This window comes from Poecilia latipinna, unplaced genomic scaffold (assembly GCF_001443285.1).
Source record: "Poecilia latipinna isolate Pla-1442-1.1 unplaced genomic scaffold, P_latipinna-1.0 Scaffold345, whole genome shotgun sequence".
NCBI lineage: Eukaryota > Metazoa > Chordata > Actinopteri > Cyprinodontiformes > Poeciliidae > Poecilia > Poecilia latipinna.
The window spans coordinates 7,135-32,257 of record NW_015112961.1 but is presented as its reverse complement, the minus strand read 5'-3'; the positions used below and the strand labels follow the sequence as shown (position 1 = coordinate 32,257).

The 25,123-nt window shown below is 37.3% G+C and overlaps 3 protein-coding genes and 1 long non-coding RNA gene across 6 annotated transcripts in view; all 4 read right to left on the bottom strand.

Annotated features, from left to right (window-relative positions):
- The window catches only part of edem1 (ER degradation enhancer, mannosidase alpha-like 1), an 11,866-nt gene extending 8,257 nt beyond the window's left edge, over positions 1-3,609 (bottom strand). Inside the window, exons 1-4 of one of the 3 annotated variants that reach the window (XM_015035689.1) lie at positions 2,947-3,609; positions 1,355-1,427; positions 835-938; positions 132-159 (exon numbers count right to left, since the gene is read on the bottom strand). In XM_015035689.1, the coding sequence (XP_014891175.1) occupies positions 132-159; positions 835-938; positions 1,355-1,427; positions 2,947-3,416 (675 nt within the window). In that variant the 5' untranslated portion in view covers positions 3,417-3,609. Of the gene's footprint in view, positions 1-95; positions 160-834; positions 939-1,354; positions 1,428-2,946 lie in introns of all 3 variants that reach the window. The other 2 variants (XM_015035690.1, XM_015035688.1) reach the window with 2 other exon arrangements.
- Positions 3,610-6,511: 2,902 nt separating this feature from the next.
- Positions 6,512-16,123, bottom strand: arl8ba (ADP-ribosylation factor-like 8Ba). Its single transcript, XM_015035687.1, has 7 exons — positions 15,824-16,123; positions 10,653-10,733; positions 10,449-10,522; positions 10,231-10,324; positions 10,023-10,090; positions 9,610-9,680; positions 6,512-7,405 (listed from the first exon to the last, which is right to left on the bottom strand). Exons 1-7 carry the CDS (start codon positions 15,944-15,946, stop codon positions 7,356-7,358), a joined length of 561 nt encoding a protein of 186 aa, XP_014891173.1. The 5' UTR covers positions 15,947-16,123; the 3' UTR covers positions 6,512-7,355.
- LOC106949450 (uncharacterized) lies at positions 7,562-9,603 on the bottom strand. The gene is made up of 2 exons (XR_001425384.1): positions 9,172-9,603; positions 7,562-8,942 (listed from the first exon to the last, which is right to left on the bottom strand). It is a non-coding gene; the product is annotated as an uncharacterized LOC106949450 (long non-coding RNA).
- Positions 16,124-17,035: 912 nt separating the features above from the next.
- Positions 17,036-24,197, bottom strand: LOC106949448 (tumor necrosis factor receptor superfamily member 3-like). The gene is made up of 7 exons (XM_015035685.1): positions 24,036-24,197; positions 23,733-23,858; positions 23,510-23,641; positions 23,061-23,157; positions 20,779-20,843; positions 19,169-19,312; positions 17,036-18,202 (listed from the first exon to the last, which is right to left on the bottom strand). The coding sequence occupies exons 1-7, from the start codon at positions 24,166-24,168 to the stop codon at positions 18,039-18,041; spliced, it is 861 nt and encodes a 286-aa protein (XP_014891171.1). The 5' UTR covers positions 24,169-24,197; the 3' UTR covers positions 17,036-18,038.
- Positions 24,198-25,123: the final 926 nt, after the last annotated feature.

Here is a 25,123-nt window from a genome sequence, read left to right as displayed (position 1 = left end):
ATGCCCGTGCTTGTGTTCTCAAAAGCAGGAAGCAAGCGCACAGCCAGGTCGTGAGCCAGATGCAGAAGTTCATTATCATAATCTCTGAAGCCCACCTCCCCGAATGGGTGCTTGGGGTCAGTCAGCAGAATGTGTGCTGAGATAAGGCTTCCAAGGATCCTTCAAAGATTAAATAAAGAACTAAGAGACGCCTTTATTGCTGTCGCTGCAAAATTGTATCAGTCTTACAAAGAAGTACAGCTACAGCATTTATGTTTTTTTCAGTAAATGTACAGCTTTATTTTTTAATATCATTGGAGATGCACGAAGAAATTGACTGCTGACCAGCATTATGCAAATTGCTGATTGATCAGCCCTGACCAGTATTAATATATATACTGTATATACCCATAAAGATAAATGTAATTAATATTTTCAGTGATGTATTGTTGTTTTTGCTATAATGTGTTAAATTTGCAGTCATTTTGTTTTTACAGCTTACAGCCACTATTTGGGCCTTTACATACATTCCTACTCTACTTCTAATGTAGATAATTAACTAGCACTCATACCAAGCTCAAAAGAAAATATAACGATATAACATAGTTCTTGAAGAGAAATTGGAACTGAGTAAAATTGGTAAAAGCTTTATAACTGAAAACTGGGCAAAACATGTTGAGCAGAACAGAAAAGAATGACCCAATCAACTCATAAGATGCTAAATGTGTGATAATTTGAGATAATTGCTCTATAACATGTATTGGCGAGCACCTAGAAAACTTTAAGTAAGAGGAAAACTTTAAAGTTGATCACAAGTTGGAGAGTTTTTGGACATTTCTAAGGTAACGTTTGTACCTGATGTTAGCCTCGAAGACTTGCACAGTTGAGTCCTTGTCAAAAGACACGGTATCTATAACCAGTTTGACGGCTCTCTGGAACTCTGACACATTGCCAAGCACCTGGTGAAACAAGACACCCAGTTTAACCACAGCGTATTCTGCGTTATCTTTCTGGTTTGTTTAAGATTGTGAATGCTGCTGCAGCTGGGTGAAAGGAAAGCCCTCAATTGCCAACCTTTAGACTGACAAACAAACACATAACTAATTCAAAAACGGGTAATTTTGAGAGCAGTAGACGACCCACAACTTATACAGGAAGTGTTAACCACCATGATGTAAAACATACCACTTGTGACTAGCAATGTGTGCAAAACGATTATTTTCTATGGAAAAAGACCAGAAAGAGTTCAGATTTATATTCTAGTTTTGTATTTTCATTTTTTTTCTTTTCTGCTGAAGTTATAAGATCAAAACCTCTAGCATGTCCTCAAGGAGATTTTCTGTGTTAAACAAAACCCAAGTGGAAGCTAACTTACCAGCAGGGTGTCTAAGGTGTCAATGAGTGTGAGTGAATAGTTCCCCAAGACGTCGTTAATATTGATATTTGACCTACAACAGAAACAGGAAACAGTGGGAAAGCTTTCTTACGACACCACAGAACAGAAAGTACTTTTTGCTGAGCAGTTTTGATGGTTACACATAATCTAATGTTAGTGGAAGACATCTAATCAGTCTTATCAGGTCTCCAAAGTTACAGTTTGCTTCATCTTGGGAAACACGCAGCTGATTTGGAAACAAAAGGATCTTGTTATTAAAACGGGATTAGTATTTTTATCTTCATTTCAGCTGCAACTCGTCTGCAGCTATATTGCTTTCACTCCAATGTAATCTGACTCACATTTGGTTAAAAATAACATTGAGAAGTTTTGTAAAACTGTTCATTAAAAGTCTCCCATTTGTGCAAAACAAAACTTATATGTATGGATTTATTTAGTAGATTATTTTAATTTTGTACTACACAGTCTGTACTTTTCATAGAAGTTAAATGACAGTAAAGGAATCTTTTCTTAATTGAACCGAATATAATTCAAATATAACTAATTTTGCAATTTATTTTCCAGTATTTCAAAATAACTACAATTAATGTGAGCTTCATTTTAAACAAAAACACTGTTCATACACCAATTAATTATCTGCTTAAAATTAAATTTGTCTGAAAACAGAAATTTGTGAAACTCAATTATATTGTTTTAAGAAGACTTCCTGTCAGTTTGTCTCAAATAACAGTTTCAGAAAGAAAAAAATGTTTCTTCATTTCATGTTTGATGGCCTTTTTTTTTTTTTTTTTTTTTTTGCTTTCAGAATTACTACAGCCTGTCCACTTCGTTGCCTGAATCTCTGGCAGTCTGTTTTACCTTTTAATTTAATATATTCAATTGTTCAACAAGAGAAGTTCCATTCTGCTTGTCTGCATTTGTAGAGCAAATCTGGTTGGAAACTGTTAGGCAACCAGATTCACCATATTGTTTACTTAGGCTGTTAAAACAGAATTAACAAAAATGTAATGAAGTTTAAAATATTTCATCTGAAAGTCTTTTTCTAGGTCGCCATATGGAGGGCGCTGGGTGGTCAAAATGAACAAATTTGCTGTAGCTAGGATTTTGATGATATAGGATAAAATGTATATTTTGCTAAATAGAATAGAGACAATATACATTTTAAAGCTGCCCTGTGTACTGTTGAGCTTTGGATTAAAATGTTTTCAATGTCTCCCAGCCATGCAACACTCTGATCTACATGCCTAACAAGTTTTTATGCCTTAACCTACCTGATTTAAATTTGTAAGCTTCAACATAAAGGAATGACAAGCTGCTGAGGTAATTCATGCCTTTGAGTCAGGTATGGAATATCTTAGACATGCAGGTCAGTGTACTCACACGACCCGAGTTGGTCAACACAGGATCAGTCAATGAATCTTGTGTGTGAATCTGAACCATGACCTGCTTGTTTCCTGGGCCAGCTTATTTGCTGCACTTTAAGCTGATTTGCCTACAAACTACAACTGGAAATCTCAGCTTATTTAAAATAACTTAAGGACCAGGACCGGCCAGATCAGAGAGAGACTCACGGGTTCAGCACGTCTGGACCTCTCCCCTCACAATCAATGGGATTCAGCTCGTCCTCTGGAAAGGCATATTTCATGTAGTTCTCGTATCCAAAGTAGAACATTTCTTTGGCCATGTCTTTCATTTTCACCCTCAGCGTGTCAGGGAAGGACGTATACCTCCGGACGTACTCATCCTTGTTGCCATCGAAGAGGTTCAGGTAGGACCTCCTGGGGGAATCCTCCCCGATCTTTGCGCAGGTGGTCGCCGTCTCGTCATACCTGTGATCCTGGATTCTTTGGGACCAAGAGGCAGCGCTCGGGTCGGCTTCCTTTTCCTCGCGGAACAGCAAGTCCAGTTTGTGCAAATTAAAACCGAGGTGGAAGTTGAACCCGGAGCTAATCTCAGGTCCCAGCCCGAAGGCTAGCCACAGAACCCAGCTTACAGAGAGTCTCAGGACCACCAGACCCACTACTATTGACCTCCATTGCATCTTTGCCCCAGGTCGGTCTTAAAGTACATAATCCAAGTCCTCATTACCTCCGAGGTATATCTGAACACGAAAACCGCTGTTTGTCAGGCTAAACTACAGGCACGGAGGCTCGTACGGTGGAGATTCTTCCTCACTCACTTCCTGTCAACAAACCAGCCCATCCCAAATCCGGTGATGCGATTGGCTAATCGTTCTCGTCATTATTTATTTGGAAAGGCGGGCTTATTGCTGATTGGCTGATGACGAGCTGTCAATTCTCCTGTTAAGTTTCGTGGCACTCCGGTGAAACGCACCAATAAAAATGAGCCACAAGAGTGAAACTGTCAGAAGCCGAAACATTATTTGGTTACATTTAAATCTAGGACTGTACGTTAGACAATTTTGCAAAGTAAATGGTGCGCTTAACTGTTATGTCAATCAGCATGGTCAAAAACAAACTGTGTATATGGGCCACCCAATAAACGAATAAATCATTATACTCACAATAAATATACAATATATACTGCTCAAAAAATAAAGGGAACATTTCACTTTAATTTTGTGTGTGGCTCCAAATCCAGGCCTCCATTGGTTAATAAATTTGATTTCCATTGATGATTTTTGCGTGATTTTGTTGTCAGCACATTCAACTTTGTACAGAACAAAGTATTCAATGAGAATATTTCATTCATTCAGGTCTAGGATGTGTTATTTGAGTGTTCCCTTTATTTTTTTGAGCAGTGTATATTCTTTTTCATACATATCCACTTATACTTATAAATGATAACTAAATGTGAGACTTTTGTGTGCTTTTTGCCAGTGGTGGTTTGTGTTTTAAATCTCTACCGTGAGTGCAGTTGTTGCCCACTGTCTTTTTTTTAATTACTGAATCACAAACACTGACCCTGACTAAGCCAAGAGAGGCCTGCAATGCTTTATATTAGTTAGAGATGTCCGAAACACGGCCCCTAGACTGAAATTGAAGAATGTTACACATTCAAGCTGAAGCAGGCAGTCTTACAATGTGAAATATTTGAAACAACACAAATTATTAATCTTTTAATAATCATGCTTTCTGCTGTCCTAATTTCTTATTATATAAGACCACACATGTCCAGCGATTGTTTCTAAAAAGGACCCAAAGGTTCACCCCAATCTTGCATTTAATTGATATATTAAACTTGGATAAATAAAGCAAATTATTTTTGTCTAGATCCAAAGCCAATTGTTGCTGAGACTAGACAACATGGAATCAAGTAAACCTTGGGAAAAAAACAGTAAAACATGGAGAGCTGAATGGTTTTTGTATATAAGGCAAACTTACAAAACCCTTTTTTGTTTATGGCCTGAAATGATTTACAAATATCTTTCCTCCAAAATGACTACATATCTTGTCTTACTAAAATATTGCATGTGTAGTTTATTGTTAAACAGGCTAAAACATTGATTTTTAAAAAAATAAACTCATATTTGGTGGCTGCTGGAAATATTACTTTAATTATGCTGCTTTTAATGCTAGCTTTAACTTTAGCACATGTTGAAATATTAGACTGATCCTGATTGTTTTGAGTAGGCCTCAATTTAGGTTAGATTTAGACTCATAGTTTAATCAATATATAACTTAATCAGTAGAACATTTTCCTTAGCTATAATGATCCTGATTTGATTAAAATTAGCCTAATCAATACTTTTTTTTATAGTAGATCATATTCTTAAGAGTCTATAAATCATATATTCATCTGAAAATGTTTTAGCTCATTATAACCAAAGAAGTTGAAAACTAATCAGAAAATATTGAATGTAACAGATGTTTTGGTTATGTCTGTTTTATAAGAGTTTGAAGATATTATATGAAACGTCTGCTAATTTTTATGTATAAACAAAATCTGCTGTTTGATGCACTGGGTCACAGGAGACGTCAGGAGAGCCAGTTTGAGGCAGTTTGAAATGAGAAACACAGATAGCTGATGAACTTTGGTCCCGCTTTCTTCAGTAAAATGTTTCTGTATGAAAATGAACACATCTATTGTTCGTACCCTGGGAAAGTACGCAGGGAGGATAGCTTAGACAGCGATGAATTCATCCCTTGGCCTTGGTAAACACCTGCATGGTGGCTGGCATGCAAAGAGCAACATATCATTTCGGGCTCTTTGAGTCCACCTCTAAATGGTATGTTAGACTCATAAGACAGATATAAAAGTAATTGAGCTAAAACAGCTGGTCAGATCACTGGGGTGGAACTGTCTGAACCACACACAGTGGCGAAGGCGCGTCTTCGTATTTTTTGTATTTTTCTAAGGTGATTCATTTCTTCTTTGTGGCTTTGGTTTCTGATGATTATGTTGAGCTGTTGGTGTGATTTTATCCATTTGATTGTTTGAATAAATTCTGGTTGATTGTTGAAGTTGAACAGCGATTGCTGTCTTTATAGTTTCACTTTTACACCCGACATTAACGGACCTGGGGAGACGAGATAACGAGCAACAGGTAGTAAATATATCGCTTTCTCAACATGGCCCACAAACACTTTTTATTGGCAAAAAAATGCTATTGATATTCTTGATTTTATTTTATGACCATGTGACTTAATGATGCTTTTGGAGACATGCTAGCATACTTCATGTTCTCAGACAGGTTCCATTTAAGACGATTTATTAATCAAGCCTAAAACACCTTAGGCTGATGAAACTGAATTGTGCTTTACAAAAGCACAACTCTTTGATTGCTCTGGTCTCATGATTTAACAAGGGGAAGTGATCATTTCATCAACTTGATTCATTCAAGTTGGTTTTGGGTAGCTTTTTTGAATCTTGAATGAAATCATTGTTTTAAAACTGCCCTTGTGTTTCCACTGAACGTCTCTGATGAACTATTAGCCTTTGTGTAATCATCTGAAACATGCAACTTTGACAAAAAAAACAAAAAGCAAAAACCAAATACTATTTCAGAGCATTATGTTCCAACTATAGTATTTAAAAACACTTGTGTAGATACACAGAGCCTAAATGATATAAAAAGCCAAGTGTTTTGTCATCCGAAATCCAAATAGTTTAGGTTAAATTACACTAAAACTATGCTTTAAAAGCAAATCAAAGCATACAAATAACACAACCAGGTTTAAATTAAAAAGCATGCCTTTTTATTTTCTAACACATTGAGGTGGAGTCGTTGTGGCTCTACCTTACATGCTGCTTTGTTCAGAGGAGAGAGAGAGAGACGCTGCACAAGGCACTTTAATTTCTGCCACTCTCTCAGCAGCACAGAAGACATCATCAGACTATATACCGAGGCCAACATGAACCACACGAGCCTGTACAGCTTTACTTTTGGTACATTCAGACTTTAAATAGAATCATATATTCATACACACACATCCCACATTGGTAAAAATCATACTAGCAAGATATTTGTACAGATCTGCTCAAATTGAATGCAAAGAATGCAGAATTTTCTAAAAGAAAAAGACGCGCACTGATCCAAGCGAAGAGTGACAGTCATCGGAGGACATTCACAGGAACAGAGCGCGATAGAAATGAGGTCCAAATCAGCCACATCCTGGCATAGTACCCGCCTGTGAAGAACATTTCCCATTGTGTGAGGTCTGTTGGACAAAATAAACACCTTTCTGTGAGAGTGTGCATTATTATACCCACTATCGGTAGCCATCCCCCTGGATAATGCTTGCAAGAGAAAAGGTAACTGAAAAGTCAGTCTCCTTTTTCTCTGTAAATTACAGCTTCACTTGATGCATTATGTTAACTTCCTTCTTTAAACCTCGAATCAGAAGTTTAAGTAGTGCATTATGAGTTTGTGAAAGAATCGCTGGGGGTAAAAAAGGTAAGAAGCAAGCAGAACAGGGCAGCACATAAAGTGAAAATGCGGCTGTACATCATTGCGCGGTAGTGAGAGTGTGACATGACAGCAACATGGCAAATACAGAAGAGAAAATAAATGCAGTATTCAGCTCCTGCGAGACTTCGAGTGCTGGATGAGCCATTGAAGTGTGATATCTGCAATTGAGAGAAAGACACAGGCTCAGTTTTAGAAGCAAGAATTGATGTAAAAAAAAAAACCATAGTTCAAATATACCATATTAGAGCTAGACAGCCTAAATATCTGGGAAATATGGAAGACAAATAAATCACAACTGGCATTTTAATTGTCTAAAAAAAAATTCTGATGGAATAAGAGCCTTCAGAGCCGCAGCTCTAAAACAGAAACGCATTTCAGACGAGGTGGAACTTCAGAGCACTGCATCTCTCTGAGAACTGCTCATTTCCTGACAACAAAATGCCTCTTTAATTTAATATGCTGACTGGATTTGTGCCCCTTACTGAGAACGCATGAACAGATGAAGTGAGCACTCCTGCAGTCACTCTGTATGAAGGAGAACATCTCTTCTTTCCTTACCAGGATTACGAAACAACTGGGATATTGTTTTAAAGGGAAGGAACAACCGAACATTGAGGGATAAAGACAACGCAGGTCACACTACCAGAGTGAGCAGCCTAACAATCAAGGAGACTACACGCATTCTTTGTAAGCATCAAGTTTCTCAGGTCTGAAAATGTATTGTTTTTACTGGGTTACTTTTTTTATGTGTCCTCTATCAATAAAAATACTTCTGTCTGTTATTTCAACTTAAATCAATTATAATTTTGTCCAAACATTCCCCCTACATGTTTACCCCTGATATTTAGCTACAACAGCAACTCTTTTTTTCTTCAATGCTTGAGCCAAATGAATAATAGCGTATCAATAATTCGACTTCCTTTCCATCCACTACAACCCTAGCATGAGCTTAAAGTGACTTTTTAAGGATAATGAATAGATGCTTGAAAAACTAACTCCAGACATGCTTTTAAAGATTAAGAGTCTAGACCAGGAGTCTTCAAATCCAGTGTCCTGCACCTTCCTATTCCAACACATCTGAATCAAACAGCTGAATTTCCTCCTCAGAAAGCAATCTAGTTCTTCAGCATCATTTTAATGATCTCATTATTTCATTAAGGTGTGCTGAAGCAGAGACACAGCTAAGGCCCTGTGAACATGAAACGAGTACAGTATATTTTTGCAAACAATTAAGAAAAATGTGCATCCACACTGCAACGTGCAAAACAAAAAAAAAAAACATTGAAGTAGTTGATATTCTGGACCAATCGGTGGCGCTCTAACACTGCTGGAGAAACACAAAAAAAATCACAATGACATTTGTGAAAGTGACACATGGGGGATCAAGAGAGATGGAGATGGAGCTTCAGCATTATCATTTAAAAAAGAAAACAGAAAAAAGAACAGGCTCGCAGTGGTTCTGAAAATTTTCCACTCTGGAATATGGATTCAAAAATGATCATTTCTGGTCTTCCAAGACGTCAAATCTGTGCTGACATGCAGCCTAAACAACAAAAACATTTTTGCAGATCCACCTAAAATCATGTCCATGTGGATGGGGACAGAAGTTGCAGGACACCAGGCTTCAAGGCCTGGACTTGAACTCCTCTGGTCTAGACTGTGTCCTCAGCGCACATTACTGTGGAACAGTTAAAGCTTGACAAGAAAAAAGCTTATTGACTACATCTATGAAAATTATACTTTCAGCTGCTGCATCATCAGTGTACATTTTAAATACTGGTCAGAACTGCAGCACACATGTCATCTACCAGACTGCTGCCGAAGTTTTATAGGGTTCCTACAAATTTTAATAAGTTAAATTAAAGACATTTTACAGTCCCCCATTACATCAATCTGAGGCTCACCATCAATTACAAAAAACAACTTTGTTTTTATAAACAACTAATATATAATTCTGAATACCACAACAAAACCTTTTGAGTATAAATGCTTAATAAAACTACAAAAATGCTGTTGCTGAAGCAGAATCCTCCTACAGGTGAAAGGGCGAGTGTCACAGCATCCACTTACTAAATGCAGCACAACACATTTATCAAACGAATTCCTCACTAACAAAACTTAAAAAAAATATGAAAAGGTTAACAGAAGAAATGACGGGCATATTAAGGAACTAAATTTAACTGAAGACCTATTTCTCTGGAAGACCTATATCTGTGGATAAATTTGCTTTATGACTTTTTAATATTCTTCAGAAATCCAAATTTTAACTTCAACTACAGGTGGAAATAAAACTGTGCAGTCTAAATACCTGTAAGCATAATGCTTCAATAGAACAACACTACAGAAATTAAGTGCAACTTGCCAATGTTGTCTTTCTCTTTGCAGGAAATGGAGTAGCAGCATATCTCTCTGTCCTGAATAGCTGCAAGGTTCCTGCAAATGGAAACAAGGGTGTGAACATACATGACAACACATCCTCTCCCCAGTTTATTCGCCGTCTGGGAGATGCATGCATATTCTGAACTTGACACTAGATGGAGCCAGTAATGCACAAACGATAACGGCTGCAGTTTAAAAGAAATGTGGATGAGGAACTTAGGCAAGACCTCTCAGCAGGACAAAAATGTTTGAAATGCTGCAGGACTTAAAAAAAAATTACATTACATTCATAATTGGTCAAAGTTTTAAACACAGTTAAACTGCTCTAATCTGCAGGTTTTCAGCTGAATCAATTTCAGACGTTGGCACGTTTTGTTTTGCATCACTCATACCCACATTTTCTCAATGAGCTGCTTTTCATCTAAAGCGTTGGGGAGATCCCTTTTGTTGCCAAGAACCAAAACCTAAACAGAGAAAGAAGAAACACAACATTACTACTGCAGAGTGAAACTGCAGGGATTAATCTAAAGGAAGCCACAAAGTTTTCCGTAACCGGTATGGAAATTACACACATCTGCAAAAGTGCTTGCAGGGAGACACTTACAGGAATTCCTTGCAACTGAGGTTTGTCTAATAAGTTATGAAGCTCATTCCTGGAGGCCTCCACCTTTTCTCGATCTGCAGCGTCAACCATGTACCTTCAGTTTCGTACGTATGAAAAAAAAAACTGCTTTAGTCATCATTAGCAAGAAAGTAACACTTTCGTGTCACTCAAGCTGTCCCTAATTTAAATAAAACCAGAGAAACGGTTTGGATACTCACACAATAGCATTAACTCCCCGGCAGTACCTCTCCCACATGCTCCTGAACCTGGGCTGCCCTCCTATGTCCCAGATCTGCAGAAAGAACAGCAAAGTCACTGGATATTCACTTCTGCATTTGGGCTGGAACTGTAGTTTTTCCACAAAATATTTTAAACATTTAGAAGTGAAGTGACTGTTAACAATAGATGAAATAAAGCTGAACCTTGATGGTGACATTTCCTTTAGTGACTTTCCTCATGTTGAAGCCGACTGTAGGGATCATGTCTTCACTGAAATGACCAGACTGGAAAAACACGAAGGTGAAATTAATTCTTCCTTGGTTCACCGTTTCTGCACATGCTACACATCTTCACAAATGTTTATTGAAAAAGGTCGTTTTTGAGCTTTCCTATCAAATGTCATGAGAAAATCAAAAGCTATGAGAACCACAATTTTAGTGGAGTGATTAAAACAAACACACTTTAGCGTCAGCATCCCAATAAATGAGAAATTTTAAGTACTTCACATCATAAATTGAAACCAATTTCAGAAATATTTATTACAGACACAGACCAATAAATTTCAAGGTTTTATTTAACTCAATTTGCATGATTATGGCCTACAGATAATGAAAACCCAAAATATACTTTCTTAGAGCAATTGAATATTACAAACCAAAGAAAAATAAAGGATTTCTCATACCCCTTGCCAAAGATATGCTCATGTTTTCTACAGTATCCTTTGCATAAATTACTGCATGAATGCATAACACCATAAAGGTAACCAGCCTGTGGCTCTGCTGGGGTGGTAAAGCAGCCCAGGTTGCTGTCCTGTCTTCCCATTTGCTTACACAAGCATTATTTTTCCTTCCACTCTCTTTTTGTATACCTGGATATAACGTCAGCTTCTTCAGCGATGACATTTTGCGGCTCACCCTCTTTCTGAAGAGTGTAGTTTTTCTCATGATTATGTAGGTCAAAGCATTTCCGCATGAAAATTTATTTTTATAAACTTATGCCACATTGTGATTTCCAGAGAAACTGAATTTTTGGTTTTATTAATTGTAAACCATAAGTATCAAACGTACAAAAAGTAAATCACTGAAATGCATCACTATGAAGAAATGTGTATGAATTTCCCTCGATAATTTAAATAACTGAAATAAATAAACTTGAAAACAGTCTAACTTATGGAGATGCACCAGTAGCAACGATTTCACCTGGACATTTTGTAAGTTTACGCTGTTAAAGTTACCACAAAATAAAAAAGGAGTCAAGTGCTAATATATGAAAACATAACTTCTAGAACCTTAAAAGGACTCTTTACAAATGACAAGTCATATGGGTAACATAACATATGACTCGTCTTAAAATAAACCCAAACTATAACTTGGATAAGGGTATTTGCTTTTGAAATTACATCAGCTAGTAGTACAAGTTTCTGAAGATAGCTGTTCCTTCTCTGCAGGAAAAGTTAAACTGTTGTAGGAAGGTGAAACTCTTCGCAATCCAATGCAACGTGTGTCAACATTTCCTCTTGAAAAACAAATGAAGATGTGAGAACAGAAAATGTTCCCCTGAATTCCTGTAGGCGGAAACAACTGACTACTGTGAGCTACTTTATGTTCAAATTGTTTTATTCTCCCTAAACTTTGATTACTTTGCAAAGTAAGAGTGCATATGCAGCTTTGATACACAGAGTCCGCAGCACATGACTTCCCGGAGTCACCTGATGAAGCCAAGTGGCTCAGCAGTCTTATGACTGAGAGGAGGAGAAGCCACCCCCACCACAGCCATTCATGAAATCAAAACTATGCGTCACTGGCTACATGGGCCGGGTTTTTTTAAGCCTTTACACATAAAGGAGGGAACAGAGTCACGCTCAACTGCCAAACAAATTTCCCTTCTAACAATCGGTAGAGTACAATGCAAACTGCAAAGTTATTTAAGTACAGGTAAATAAAAAAAATCAATTTGCAAATCTTTGGTGTTCACTTATATGTCTTAAGATACTGGTGATGGTTGCAGCTTTAGGCAACAAGCATTCTTAGTTCCTTATTTTGAGAGTTTTCTGCGTATCTGAGGTCAACAATAACCTATTTTCAGTTGCAAATAATTGGCAGTGTTAATAATCTGACCAACAAATGGCTAAAATGACTGAATATATTACAACATCAGTTCCTCAAGTTTGTTTTCAAATGTTTGATTTTTTTCTAAAACATCAGAACAAAGATTAAAAAAAAGGTTAAATGGCCACTATTTGGTATTTTCTACAGAAAAATGAGAATTAGTCATTAGTCAGAAAAACCCCAAAGAAATCATAATGGTGTCTCTCACTTGGTGCATACAACCCAGCAGTAACCTAATAAACATTTTAATTGAAGAGCTGAGGCCAAAATGCAACAGGAATCTAGAACTAATGTTTGTTAAAATGTAATCAGAAAAAAAAGACATGCTAATATTAGCCAACATTAGCTAAGATTAGCATGTTGCTACAGACCCCAAAATCTTATTCTAAACCTCATCATGCTCACATTGGCTGCCATACAAGTAGAACCTTACAAGCTGCTAAAAGAATGCTAGCCAACAGCAGATAACACCATTAGAGATAGCATTCAAAATAAAACATCTACACTCTTAAAATGACAGATTATGTTGATGCAATGTTTAGACATTTATCTTCCCATCGATGTTTACAAAGTGCTATTTGCAAAAACCAAAACCACACAAGACAGAAACTTCTTCCCCTATGCATACGGTGACTCAGAAGGGTCAACAAAATGCAAAATTCACAGCACAACAACAAAAGCCACAACAGAAGTCATTCTAAGTTGGTATAATTTACTTTTAAGCATATCTTCTGTTGTGGCATTTGTTGTCACGTTGTGGGATTTGCACTTTGTTGACCCTTCTGGGCATCCATACAGGCTGCCTCATACAGCTTGATTAGTCAGCTCCTCTACTGTGAACAACATAAGCATATCTGACCCTCCACAACCTGCTTTCCTTTTATTCTTGTTCTTTACACAAAAAAACTGGTTGAACATACACACCATTTCTTTTATCCCTCATTTTATTTCTTCTAACATTTATACTTAATGTCTGTGCACTGGGTGTGAAAACCAAATGTCAAAGTCCTTGTTTATGTACACAACCCTGGACAATAAAGCCGAACCTAATAATTTGCAAGCCAATTTCATGTTTGCTAACAGCATGCTAGCTAGTAGAAGATAATGAGTTGTCTTGCTGTGGATTTACTGAAAAAAAGAATGATTTAAGTTCCTAATAATATCAGCAGTGCTGACGAGAAGTTACAACTACAAGACAAGAGGGAGGTGTGGGGTTAGCATGTTGGTTATGAAGGCTTAGCAGTTACTGATAATGAGCAAATGCAGAAAGACTCTGATCAGTATCTAACACATCCTGCCATCTTTTGGCTTCCTCTTCTAAATTTTAAGTCTACAGTTTAGCTAACCATTTGCCTTTTCAAATAAAACTTTCTTTTTTAATTTGCTGAATTTCACTAGTTAATTCTGTTTAGAAATTTCCTGTTTTGCTTTTTTTCTACTAGGGGAAGCAATTATAAAATCATTAATGTGATAAGGGGTAAACGAATCAAATACTGAGATAACGCAGTTAACATACTTTACTAACCACTCTCTCTATTCCATCATCACAATGTGCAATGACGCTCCAAATAAAAATCCTTTTCATTGTGTAAAGTAAGATTTAATTGCTCCACAGACAAAACTGATGGAGAAATAAACGAGGCAACAAGGTACTGATGAGCTGCTCAAGACACATCTAAAAAAGGTAGCACTGAGAAAAATACAACACTAAAGTGACCCAGAAGAAGGAAAAGGTGCAACTGGACGTTACGCTAATGATTCATTGTCCTCTGAAATCAAATTGCTAGTATTGAAATCAAACAATCCGTGTACCAAATCCAATTTCAAAAACCAGTGGGATTTGCTAAGGATCAGTGATCTATCAACAAATAATTTTAGTCATTTTTTGACATATCAGTATTGGTCTCATAAGTAAAACAGAACGGTGTTATAAAATGTAGCTTTGTAGTTATTTTTCATTTTATTGACCAGGTAAAACTGTACTTATCTGTTATTTACTTTGAAACACTGCAGAAACACATTCAAGAAATGATAATGAAATCTAATAGGCACAAATAAGCAGATTTAATTTAGATTTTTTCTTTAAAGCAGAAGCCATCAATAAGTTTCATTTGCAAGGCTGCCATCTTGAATTTAGAAGTAGGGTTTGATGAGAAATCTCAGTTTCTCACCTGGAATATCAAGAGGACAATCATTCCTTTAACTTCTCCAAATTAAACATCTGAGCAGAAATGCAGCATACAATCAAATGCCAGGTTTCAAACATACATGCAGCTCCTTATATAGAACTGTGCGTTTGTGCTTCTTTGGTTTTTAAGTTATACAAAAACAAACCGGAAGGGTGCTGACCCTTATACTAGTTTTAAAATATAAGTCTGTATGAAGATACTTAAGAAAATCTGTTTTGGGTGGGGTTCCTTTTTTTTTTTTTTTTTTTACCGGGTTGCCAATTATGATAAAAAAAGTTAGAGCATCCCTGGATTAGACAACATTAGCTGCAACCAATATTTGAGAAATCTCTGCAAAAGTTGCATAAGAGAGGCTTTCTCAAACATGCAAAAGAAAACTGTAACACAAGTATATCGAAATATTTCCATTTGTTTTGGTCCTGTAAATAACTAAACATATTTGTGCAACATAGAAAGTTAAACTGAATCAATATAGGCATAACAAAGAAATGACAAGCTGTTATGTTGTTGTTTTCACAAAATTCCGCATATTCATCCGATTAATGGAAGCTCATGAAACTGTGGCATTTATTTGATTCACAGTCTCATGGTGTGAATGACAACCACACGTCGCTCTTGCTGACTTGTTACAACAGTAACACTTAGTCTAGAAGTCTTCACATGACTGTGAGATCCATCCTGTTTGTGTGCAATTCTTGCAACAGTCGACATGTTTTTGTCAACTTCCTGATGACAGAAAATTTCTAAACACCTCTGTAAATTTCCCACACCTCGAAGGTGACAAAAACCACAAACGACTGGGAAGATGTACAGTAATAACAGAGTTAACAAGAGCCGAAAAGCTGCAAACTAGTTAGCAGACGTGTTGACAAAACACCAACAGCGTGGCTACCACAGGTGTGTTTTTTACTGATTTCACATAGGCAACGGAGCGACAGCTGTAAAGCCAAAGAAAAAAACACCGAGTTTCAGTTAGTCCCTGCCCAATCTGGGTGACTAACCTCCCATTAAAAAGGCTAATGGTATTAGCATTAACCTAGCAAAAGTAGCTAGTAGTAATAGCCGCTGAGGACTTACAGCGATCACGTTTACAAATGTTGTTTTTCCAGAGTACTGCAGGCCGACCAGTGTCAGCTCCATCTCTTCCTTCCAAAACAGGGACCTGAACCAGTCCAAAAGCCGATTTATTAGCGCCAGCATCTTGATGTCGCCGATCACGCTCCCCTGTGGTGGTTTTCTTTCTCTCCCTCCCTGTCAGATGTGGCGTTTTCCAGCAGCAGCAGTAGCAGCAACAGAGGGGGAAGGAAGGGAACTGGGACACATAGGCAGTGGTCATATGATCAGTCAGTCAACACTGTTTCACAGCGCCCCTACTGGTAGATAGACGAATTACTCTTGCTTTCATCTTGATCTTGTTCTTCGTTTTCTTGTTCTTTTTCTTCATTCTTCTTCTTAAGGTGCTTTGTCGCGGTTGGAAGACCAACTATGTAGGTGCATTACCGCCACCAAGTGGACTGGAGTGTGGACAGGAAATTAACAGAAAAAATTGATTATTTCAAGAAAAATTGTTTTTCAAGAATCGCATGACTTGATCTTTTATTTTAAGTATATTCATTCCAAAATAATTTTCAGCTATATGTTTAACTTATGATTTTTTTCACTGCCTTTTTGAGATGTTTCATTACTGGATTGTATGCATTCCATGAATTCCATGAATGTTTGCAATGATCGCCCCTTATTAGTGCTTAAAGCTTCAATGTGAAGCTTTTGCATATTTGTTGAACTATGTCGTGATAGTATGGTATGAGACAAATAATCTGTGGAAAAAACAGAGCTCCGCTGCCTTCTTCCAGTGCTCCAGTTTTAGAAACAACCAATCAGAACTAGGAGGCAGGTGTGGTGCTGCTCATCCCCTTCTCACTACTCCTCTTGTTCTCTGCTACCGCTACAACTTCTCTAAGTCAGCAGAGCCGGTCATGAATGTTCAGACTAATTATAGCCACTGATAACAATAAATAACAATAGAAGTGCATGAGGTTGGGTGATTCCTCCTGACTCTGATTTGTTGTTTTTGGTCTGGAGTCATGCATATCTTCAGACGGCTTTAATAGCTCAGAGGAGATGTCTTGAGTGAAGGATCAGAAGTGATGAGAACTAATAAATATATAAATAAATAAATACATAAATAGATACTCTTATATCCATGGATATTTGTGAAGTTTAGAAACATATACTGATGTCCAATTATTATTTGTTTCAGAATAAAGGAAGTAAACTCATCACAAATACTGCGATTTATGCAATATTTATTTGAAAAACACAAAAAGTACACTTCATAGCGGTTCCATTTCAATTGTATTGAAGGGCAATACAGACATTGGGAAGTCTATAATTTAAAGTATGAGGAGTCTTGAAATTATAATTTTCCCTTAAATCCAGCTGATGGATACAGAGAAAATATGACAAAACACAAATAAATTACAGTTAATACATACATTTCAGTGTATTTTTCATCATTTGTAACTATCGATCTGATGATCCTGCTGATTGGAATTAACTTGCTCATATAATGGTGTTTCCTATTTAAGTCTTCCAAAACATTTCTCATCATATAATATTACATCATAAGAAAAAAATGTGATTTAAAAATCATTAAAACGTAAGTTTACGCAATTTCTTGTAACATAAGAACTAGCAGGACCAGTTCTGATTATGTTCATATTCTAAAAGTTCATATCAGTTTTTAAAATGCTTTAACAAACATACAATAATTTAATATAAATAACCAAGCTCCTTTGCTTCTTCAGCAAAACATCAAAAACTTGAAATCAACATAACATTTAAATACAGTTGAGGGTTCTAAACATTTAAACAACATTTCATTTATGTTTGACACATAAATTTATATGTTTCTAGTAGGACTGATCAAAAAATATGTTTAGGTTGGAAAAAAAAACATGCATTTTCCCTTTAAATACTGATAACTTATAAGAATTACTAAATTAAACGCAGAACAAAAACCTAGAGACTGGAGCAGTGCTCCACTTTCCTATGCAACAACCATAAACACACAGCCAGAGTTGCAATGTAAAAGTTTTATATCTAAGCAAATTTATGTGTCAGAATTGCCTAGTCAAAGTACTGACCAACTTTTCAGATTTTTGTTTGTCTCTAAATTATGTGCTAGTTCATCTGTCACACAGAAGGTGGCTGCATTAACCGGAAAAAATGCAAAAGGTTCAATGTGGTGTGTACACTAATGCATACATGTTCCAGTGGTAGTCATAGCTTATCAGAACGAACAAGATATATCTTGATGAAAAAGAGATGAGTCCAAATGAGTCACACTGCAACAGTCCTTGAGTTCATCCTGGATGATGAGCTTGAGTCCGCTCTCCTCCTTTGAAAGGTGGAAGTCACTGGTTTTGGATGAGACCGCTTGGACTGAAATCTTACCTGAGGCGGAGACATAATTTAGTGACGGAATACTAGAAAAGTATTTGCAGACAATGTTGGTTCTTCTAAGAGTGGTACTCCTTCTGTCGCCCCTAAACCAATCATAATGCAGGAAAACCACTAAAATCTTCAGCCAGATAAAATGCAGTGCCCTAATAGGCATGAAAAATAATCTCCCTATTCCCAGCAGCAAGTAAGGAACATTAACTTTTCATTTACAATATATCCAAAAACCCATTTAAAAACTTGCTAATTTCAACTTTCACATTAGTTATATTTTACACCCCCCTTTCCGATGCTACCTTCGGGAACTGTCCTAAATGCCCATAAATAAGACGTTTTAACAAACACTGTAGTTCAAGTCCTACACACAGCGTGCCATAAATTCTGCAATTGAAATGTTTTTAATATGTATGAGGTTGAATTCAGGTTTCAGTTACAGGATTTTATCCATCTATCCTATAAGTCCAGGAGGGACACCCAGACATCTCTTTCCCCAGGGGCTGTTAGTTCATTCTGGGGGAACTCAAGGTGTTCCGATGCCAAAAAGGACAAGTAGTCCCTCCAGCATGTTTTTGCCCCAAGGGTTTCTTCTGTCTGAGAAATGCCTGGGAAGCCTCCAGACTCCTAAATAGAGGCTTGACCCTCCTTAGCTTACCAAGCATCTAAGAGATCTTATCAACTTATTTTTAACTCTGAGCCCTATGGAAGAAAGTCACTACAGCCACTTGTGTTTTAGGGCCATCTTAAATGAATACTGACAGCTATTCAACACGACAAGCCTTTTTTTCTCTACCCTGCTACTTTATGAGTTTTTCAGTCACATTGCCATTTCATAAATTACTGCTTTGTAGTATCATCATACATTATGTCTGCATACATGCATCTACTCTTGCATTTATGTTTGATGAAAATCAAACATAAATTAGTCCTGGAGAGTCAAAATGATATCTTAAACTTGTTTACTTGCAACACTGTTCTTCTGGTTCCTCCTCAGTTTCTTCGAGCAGGCATAAAACATAAACAGAAAGAGGGTCAGGGAGAGAAAAACAAAGCCAATGCTCATGATCCAGTGAGCATTGCCGTAGTCACTGCCATCTCTTTGTGGATCTGGAAAAAAAGTCAAGTAATAGTTAGCTTCTCAGACTGACAATTCTTCATATATTCATCCATCCGTCAGTCAGTCAGTCATATGTTTATCCAGGGTTGGGACATGGAAGTAGCACCTTAAGTAGAGAGGCCCAGACTTCCCTCAGCGACTCCCCTTGCCCTCCCATATCGCATCCTGTATCTATTCCTCTTAGAACATGCCTGGAACATCTCACCAGGGAGATGTCCAGGAAACACCTTAACCAAATGCCTGAACCACCTCAACTGGATGTGCCTCTTCTGGATGACTGAGCTTCTTATCCTATTTATGAAGGAGAGCCCAGACACCCTGTGGAGAAAACTAATTTCAGCCGCTTGTATATGCGATCTCATTCTTTGAGGGTAAATCATAGATGGCCGGTAAATCAAGAGCTTTGCCTTTTGGCTCAACTCTCTCTTCACCACAACAGATCAGTACAGCGCTTGTATCATTGCAGACATAGCACCCATCCACCTGTTGACCTCCCACTCCATTTTTTTCTCGTTTGAAGAAAAAATCCTGAGAAACTTGAACTCCTCCACTTGGGGCAGGACTTCATCCCCCATCCATGGAAGGTATTCTACCCATTCCCCACTTAAGACTCCCCACATGCTCTCGGATTTGGAGGTACTGATCCTCATCACCGGCTGCTTCACACTGAGCTGGAAACTGCTCCAGTAAAAACTGGAGATGATGGTTTGATGAAGTCAACAGTACAACATCATCTGCAAAGAGCAGAGACCCCATCCAGAGGCCACCAAAACATATCTCCTCAACACTTTGGCTGCAAAATCAAGACCTGTCCAGAATTGTGACAGAGGACAACTTTGACAGAGTCTAACTTTCACCAGAAATGAGCCTGACTTACTGGTAGCAAAGCAGACCAAGCTGTGTCATACAGGGACCTACCAGCCTACAAAGGGCTTGTTAACCTGTGCTCCTGCAGTGACCCAAACAGGACTCCACACCTTCTCCAAATCCACAAAGAACTTGTGGATTGGTTCGGTGAACTCCCATGTATCCTCCAGGACCCTTCTGAGGGTGTAGCACTGGTTCAGCTGGTGTTCCACAGACAGGATAAAAATCACACTGTTCCTTTTGAATCTGAGGTTCAACTATCCAGATGACACCTCTCCAGAACCCCTGAATAGATCTTAACAGGGAAGCTTAGGAGAGTGATCATCCTTTAGTTGGAAGACACTCTGCTACCCTTCTTTTAAAATATGGGAACCGCCACCCTGGTCTGCCAATCTAGGGGAAATACCCCCGATATTCACACGATATTGTAGAGTCATGTCAATGAACACAGCACCACAGCATCCAGAGTCTTAAGGAACTCTTGGGGAATCTCATCCACCCTACCAATTTTGTAACATACTGGATGGGAGAAACATGAAAGAAATTACAGCCAAAATATTGTCATGGAAGTATTCACATGTTAACGTACCAATACAAACAGCGTCGTGAGTTTTGCTTCCTGGAATCTTTTCAACAAGTCCCTTTGCACCGCATCTGTAAATCATACAATATGTTAATGATAGTCTAAACTTTATCACTCTACACAGTTTTTTTATTTTTTTTTCCTTTTCCTCAAATACAATTATTATTTCTTGGTGGCTTGTTGAGTGAGACTGATTGTTGCCACTATAAAATGCATGAGAAGAAAAAGAATGGCAAGAAATGGGTACAGTGCCTTGAAAATATATTTGAATTGGGATTCACAGTTTCACTGAAGTTTTAACTTTGACAAGGCTATCATAGCAAATTCATGCTTTGGTCTAAACCATTCCATTGTTTCCTTGGGTGTATGTTTTTCCTCCATCTTTGCATCAACTCTGACCAGCTTCCATGCTGAAGAAAGCAATCCAGCAGCAGGATTCTGCAACCATTGTTCAGAGTTAAGTGCAATGTTAGAGTTTTCCTTAGTCACTTTGGCACATTTCTTAGATCTGAATTGAAATTCTCAAAGCTGCTTATCCAGTCTTCATTGCAAAATCTAAGAAGGATTTAGAGAAATCAGTCAAGCTCACAGTCATGCTTTTGGACTGAGGAAGCCAGAGTACCCAGCGAGAACCCAAGCAAGCGCAGAAAGACCCCGGGCAAGAATTTGAACCCTGAACCTTCTTTCTGCAATGCAATAATGNTGCCTCCTATATCTAAACTTGTTTTTTTTCTAAATCTGTCCAAAACACGTACATTGCTCCCAGGAGAATCCTGACTTTCTCCAACCAACGTAAAGCATTATATCAACAAATGATCAACCAGTTTTCTGAAATCAGGTGTAGAAATGCTGCACTGTAATTCCTACAGCAATGCATGAATAGTTTTCTTTAAAAAGATTGTCCTATGTTCCCATTTCTACTTTTGTTTTTTTTTCTCTGCTCCCTGCAGTGTTATCTTTTCCATACAGCGAAGACATAGTCTGTCAACAAATTATTGTATAAATATTAAGCGTAAATTTGGATCTTACAATTAATCTCCAACAATTACATTTTACAATAACTGTCACCAAAGACAATAGTTCACATTAAACTATCCCTCCAGAGAACTCTGTTATATTGACAGCATAACTAAACAATTTAACTGCCTAACCTGTACACAATGACACAAAGTCAGCACCAACATGATTATTGACACAGATGAGAAGGGAACTAAGGATTTTGAGCAAGAGACCTTTTATGGTGTTGTAATATTTTGTACTGTTTTACTGTATTGAAAATATCAAAGATGATTCAAGTAATGGTACATGCCATGGTTTTTTTTCCAAAACTCATGGCATTTTTTGCAGGCGTTCACTTTTTGTCTCGTCTTACCACAGCACATACTTCAACATCTTTGGTTTTTCCCTACATTGCTTGTCACAAACCACAGGTGGGGATCTCTTGTGGCTTTCTTTTAATGATGACTTTCGATTACCATAGAATAACTACCGTATTTTCCCAACTGGGAAATTTTGCGCACAGTAGAAACGCATGACAGTCGAGAAAACAAGTAAGACTTTATTTTTCCCACTCATCCATTAAGATCATATGTGGATAGATTCTTCCACCTGTTTTGCAGATTTATGGATTTGCTCTTGCTTTAAACTTCTCAACAACTTTATCCTCAGTCTCTTAGCACTGTTCCTTGGTCTTCATTGTGCTTAAAGTTAAGTAATATCCTTTAGCAAACCTGTTAGGTCTTGACAGAGTAGCTGTATATATACTGAAAAAATTACACACTGGGCTATCATTACTTTATTCTATTTTGGTCAATATTTTGGCATCAGTTCCACTGGATTTTGTTTAGGGCTGTTTGAAAGGGGGAGAATAAACGCAAGAATGTGTTACATATTTTTATTTTTGAGAAATATTGAAAACCATGTATCATTTTCCTTTCATTTGCCATGAAAACTCTGCTTTTGTTTGACACAGTCTTGGTGATCTAAGAAACGTTTGTGGATTTTCTGTATTTTTAGTCAACTTTTGAGCTCAGAGAAAGTATTTAATTGGCTTAAAATTGCACCAATTTCTTTACAATCAAAAATAAATGATCAAAGATCAATTTCTTTTAAAAAGGAGATTAAAATACATGCTGTTACTTGCTTCTATATACTTGAGTTATTAAGAGTTAGTTCCAGTATTGCATTGCCTACAAATTTACATAAGTTTTATTTTATTTTTTTTCTGTGACTCTATAAATATATTGCAACCTACAGCAATGGTAGAAATGCTAAGAAATTTGTCTTACTGTGTCCATGGCTTGCAGGTGTCCTCTTCTGCATCAAAGAAATGATTTTCACGGCATTTAAATTCACAGTCATAAGAATAGTTTCCATTCTCCAACTCTATAGATAGACAGACAGATTAATCATTTCCTTTTGTGTAGATGTGGCAAACTTCTAATGCCATCCACACTCATGTGAGGGATAAGGAGTAATATCGTCACCTTCCTAAAATAATGGCATTTCGTTTTTCACCAAAAGAGAATTTGGCAAAACAATCACCACCTCACTACCTGCCAAAAGGTGACATCCAAAAAAGAAATCACTTTTGGCAAAAAAAAAAAAAAAAAAAGTGATTTCCATTATTTTAAGAAGGTGACAATATGTAAATAGCTCTAGCCTAGTTGATGACACACAGATATCTCATGTCACCAAATAATTAATTTCTGATATGTCTGAATATGTCCACTCTCACCTGTCTTTATTGGTTTCTCTCCTGCGCTGCATTTGTTTTCCTCACAAAGTGAGCATGACTTGTCTGAGCACAGGAAGCCAGGTCGGCACTGACAGTTTCCCTTTGTGGTTTTGGTACAGTTCTCGGCAAACCCTGCAGACAAACAAGAATTCCAACCATTTTTTTTTCATTTGCTTTGAGCCACTAAGTTAGGTGAATTGCTATTGTACATGCAAAGTGTTACCTTGCTGGCATGAAGGACATTTCTCACAGTGGTCAAAGGCATTGATGTATTCTGCATAAGTCCCTTCTGGACAGGCTATGCAGACAGTTTCCCGAGTTTGAGAGCAAAAGTCCTTCATATAAGTTCCTTCCAATCAAACAACACATTTTGTCAACTCCAAGAGTATTCACACTTAATGCTCAGTATATTTTATAAGTAATGTTATTATTAGATCCAACAACACAAATCACCTGCATAAAACTATGCCTTGCTTTCACGTGGTTTATGTAGGGCTTTAAAAATTTCAAAACTTTAAGCACTTACCAGCCTCACACTTTTTGCAGCATCGTCCATATTTTTCATACTGATCATCTCCACAATTTTCTGTCTCTCCTTTAGTCCAAGTGCTCAGTGAAAACACTATTAGAAGTGCTCTGGAGAAGCTGAGATGAATCATTTTAGTCAGAGCTGCGTTTGTGTGTGTGGGATTTTATATTGGCTTTCTGCCTGACGTCACTGTCTGGGTTTCTTAACAAGAGGTGGTGTTAAACTCCAGGAAGTGAAAGACCACTCATCTCTACGCAAAGACATTCAAAAAACATTCAACAGTACAGGATGAATCATCAATGTGTTCATCTTCATTTTTTTATAAATCACTACAAATCTGTGCTTTAATACAACTTAACTCATGAGTTGTGGAGTTTGAGTATTAAAACACCATTTAAAATTTGTTGTAAGAATCCTAACTTTTAAAGTAATGTCGCACATACATTCACTGGCCACTTTATTAGGTACACCTTTTCAACAATTCAATGTGTCAGCATTTCAGCCAGCCATTTCATGCCAGCTACTCGATGCTCTACAGCATGTAGATGTGGTGAAGATAACTTACTGCTGAGTGTCAGAAAGGAGACTGAAGTGACTTTGGATGACAAGGCTGGTGTGAGTATCATAAATTGCTAACAAGAAGATCAAAGAAGGATCTGAGAGACAGTGAGTGAAAAAAAAAATACTTGTTGATGTCAGAATTAGCCGAGTGCAGTGTGATACAAGCAAAGTCTTTGGAATAGCATTTCTGGACAAAGTACACATCTAACCTGAAGCTACAATTATCAAAAGTGGATGATAAAAGATTGTAAAAATGTCGCCTGGTCCAATGAGTCTTGCTTTCAGCTGCGATATTTAGATAGTAGGATCAGAGTTTGCTGTAAATGGATCCATTTCTACCTGGTATCAAAGGTTGAGTGTGCCATTGGTGTGAGGGTGTGAGATATTTTAATTTTTTTATTTTTTTGCCCACTTTAGGTCTCTTAGCACCAATGGAAAGGACACAACCCACTTGAGTACTGCTTTTAATAATTTCCTTCATCATTAAATCACACTATATCAGTCTTTTGATGACTGATATAGTG

Excerpts from the sequence above, each read along its gene's own strand:
- arl8ba (XM_015035687.1), bottom strand. The coding sequence starts at position 15,946 with ATGCTGGCGCTAATAAATCGGCTTTTGGACTGGTTCAGGTCCCTGTTT. Across the intron at positions 10,523-10,652 it reads AAGGAAATGTCACCATCAAG|ATCTGGGACATAGGAGGGCA; the intron begins GTTCAGCTTTAT and ends TTCTTTCTGCAG. Across the intron at positions 10,091-10,230 it reads CTCAGTTGCAAGGAATTCCT|GTTTTGGTTCTTGGCAACAA; the intron begins GTAAGTGTCTCC and ends TTCTCTGTTTAG.
- LOC106949448 (XM_015035685.1), bottom strand. The coding sequence starts at position 24,168 with ATGATTCATCTCAGCTTCTCCAGAGCACTTCTAATAGTGTTTTCACTG. Across the intron at positions 23,859-24,035 it reads CTGCAAAAAGTGTGAGGCTG|GAACTTATATGAAGGACTTT; the intron begins GTAAGTGCTTAA and ends TTTGATTGGAAG. Across the intron at positions 20,844-23,060 it reads ACCTGCAAGCCATGGACACA|ATGCGGTGCAAAGGGACTTG; the intron begins GTAAGACAAATT and ends TATGATTTACAG.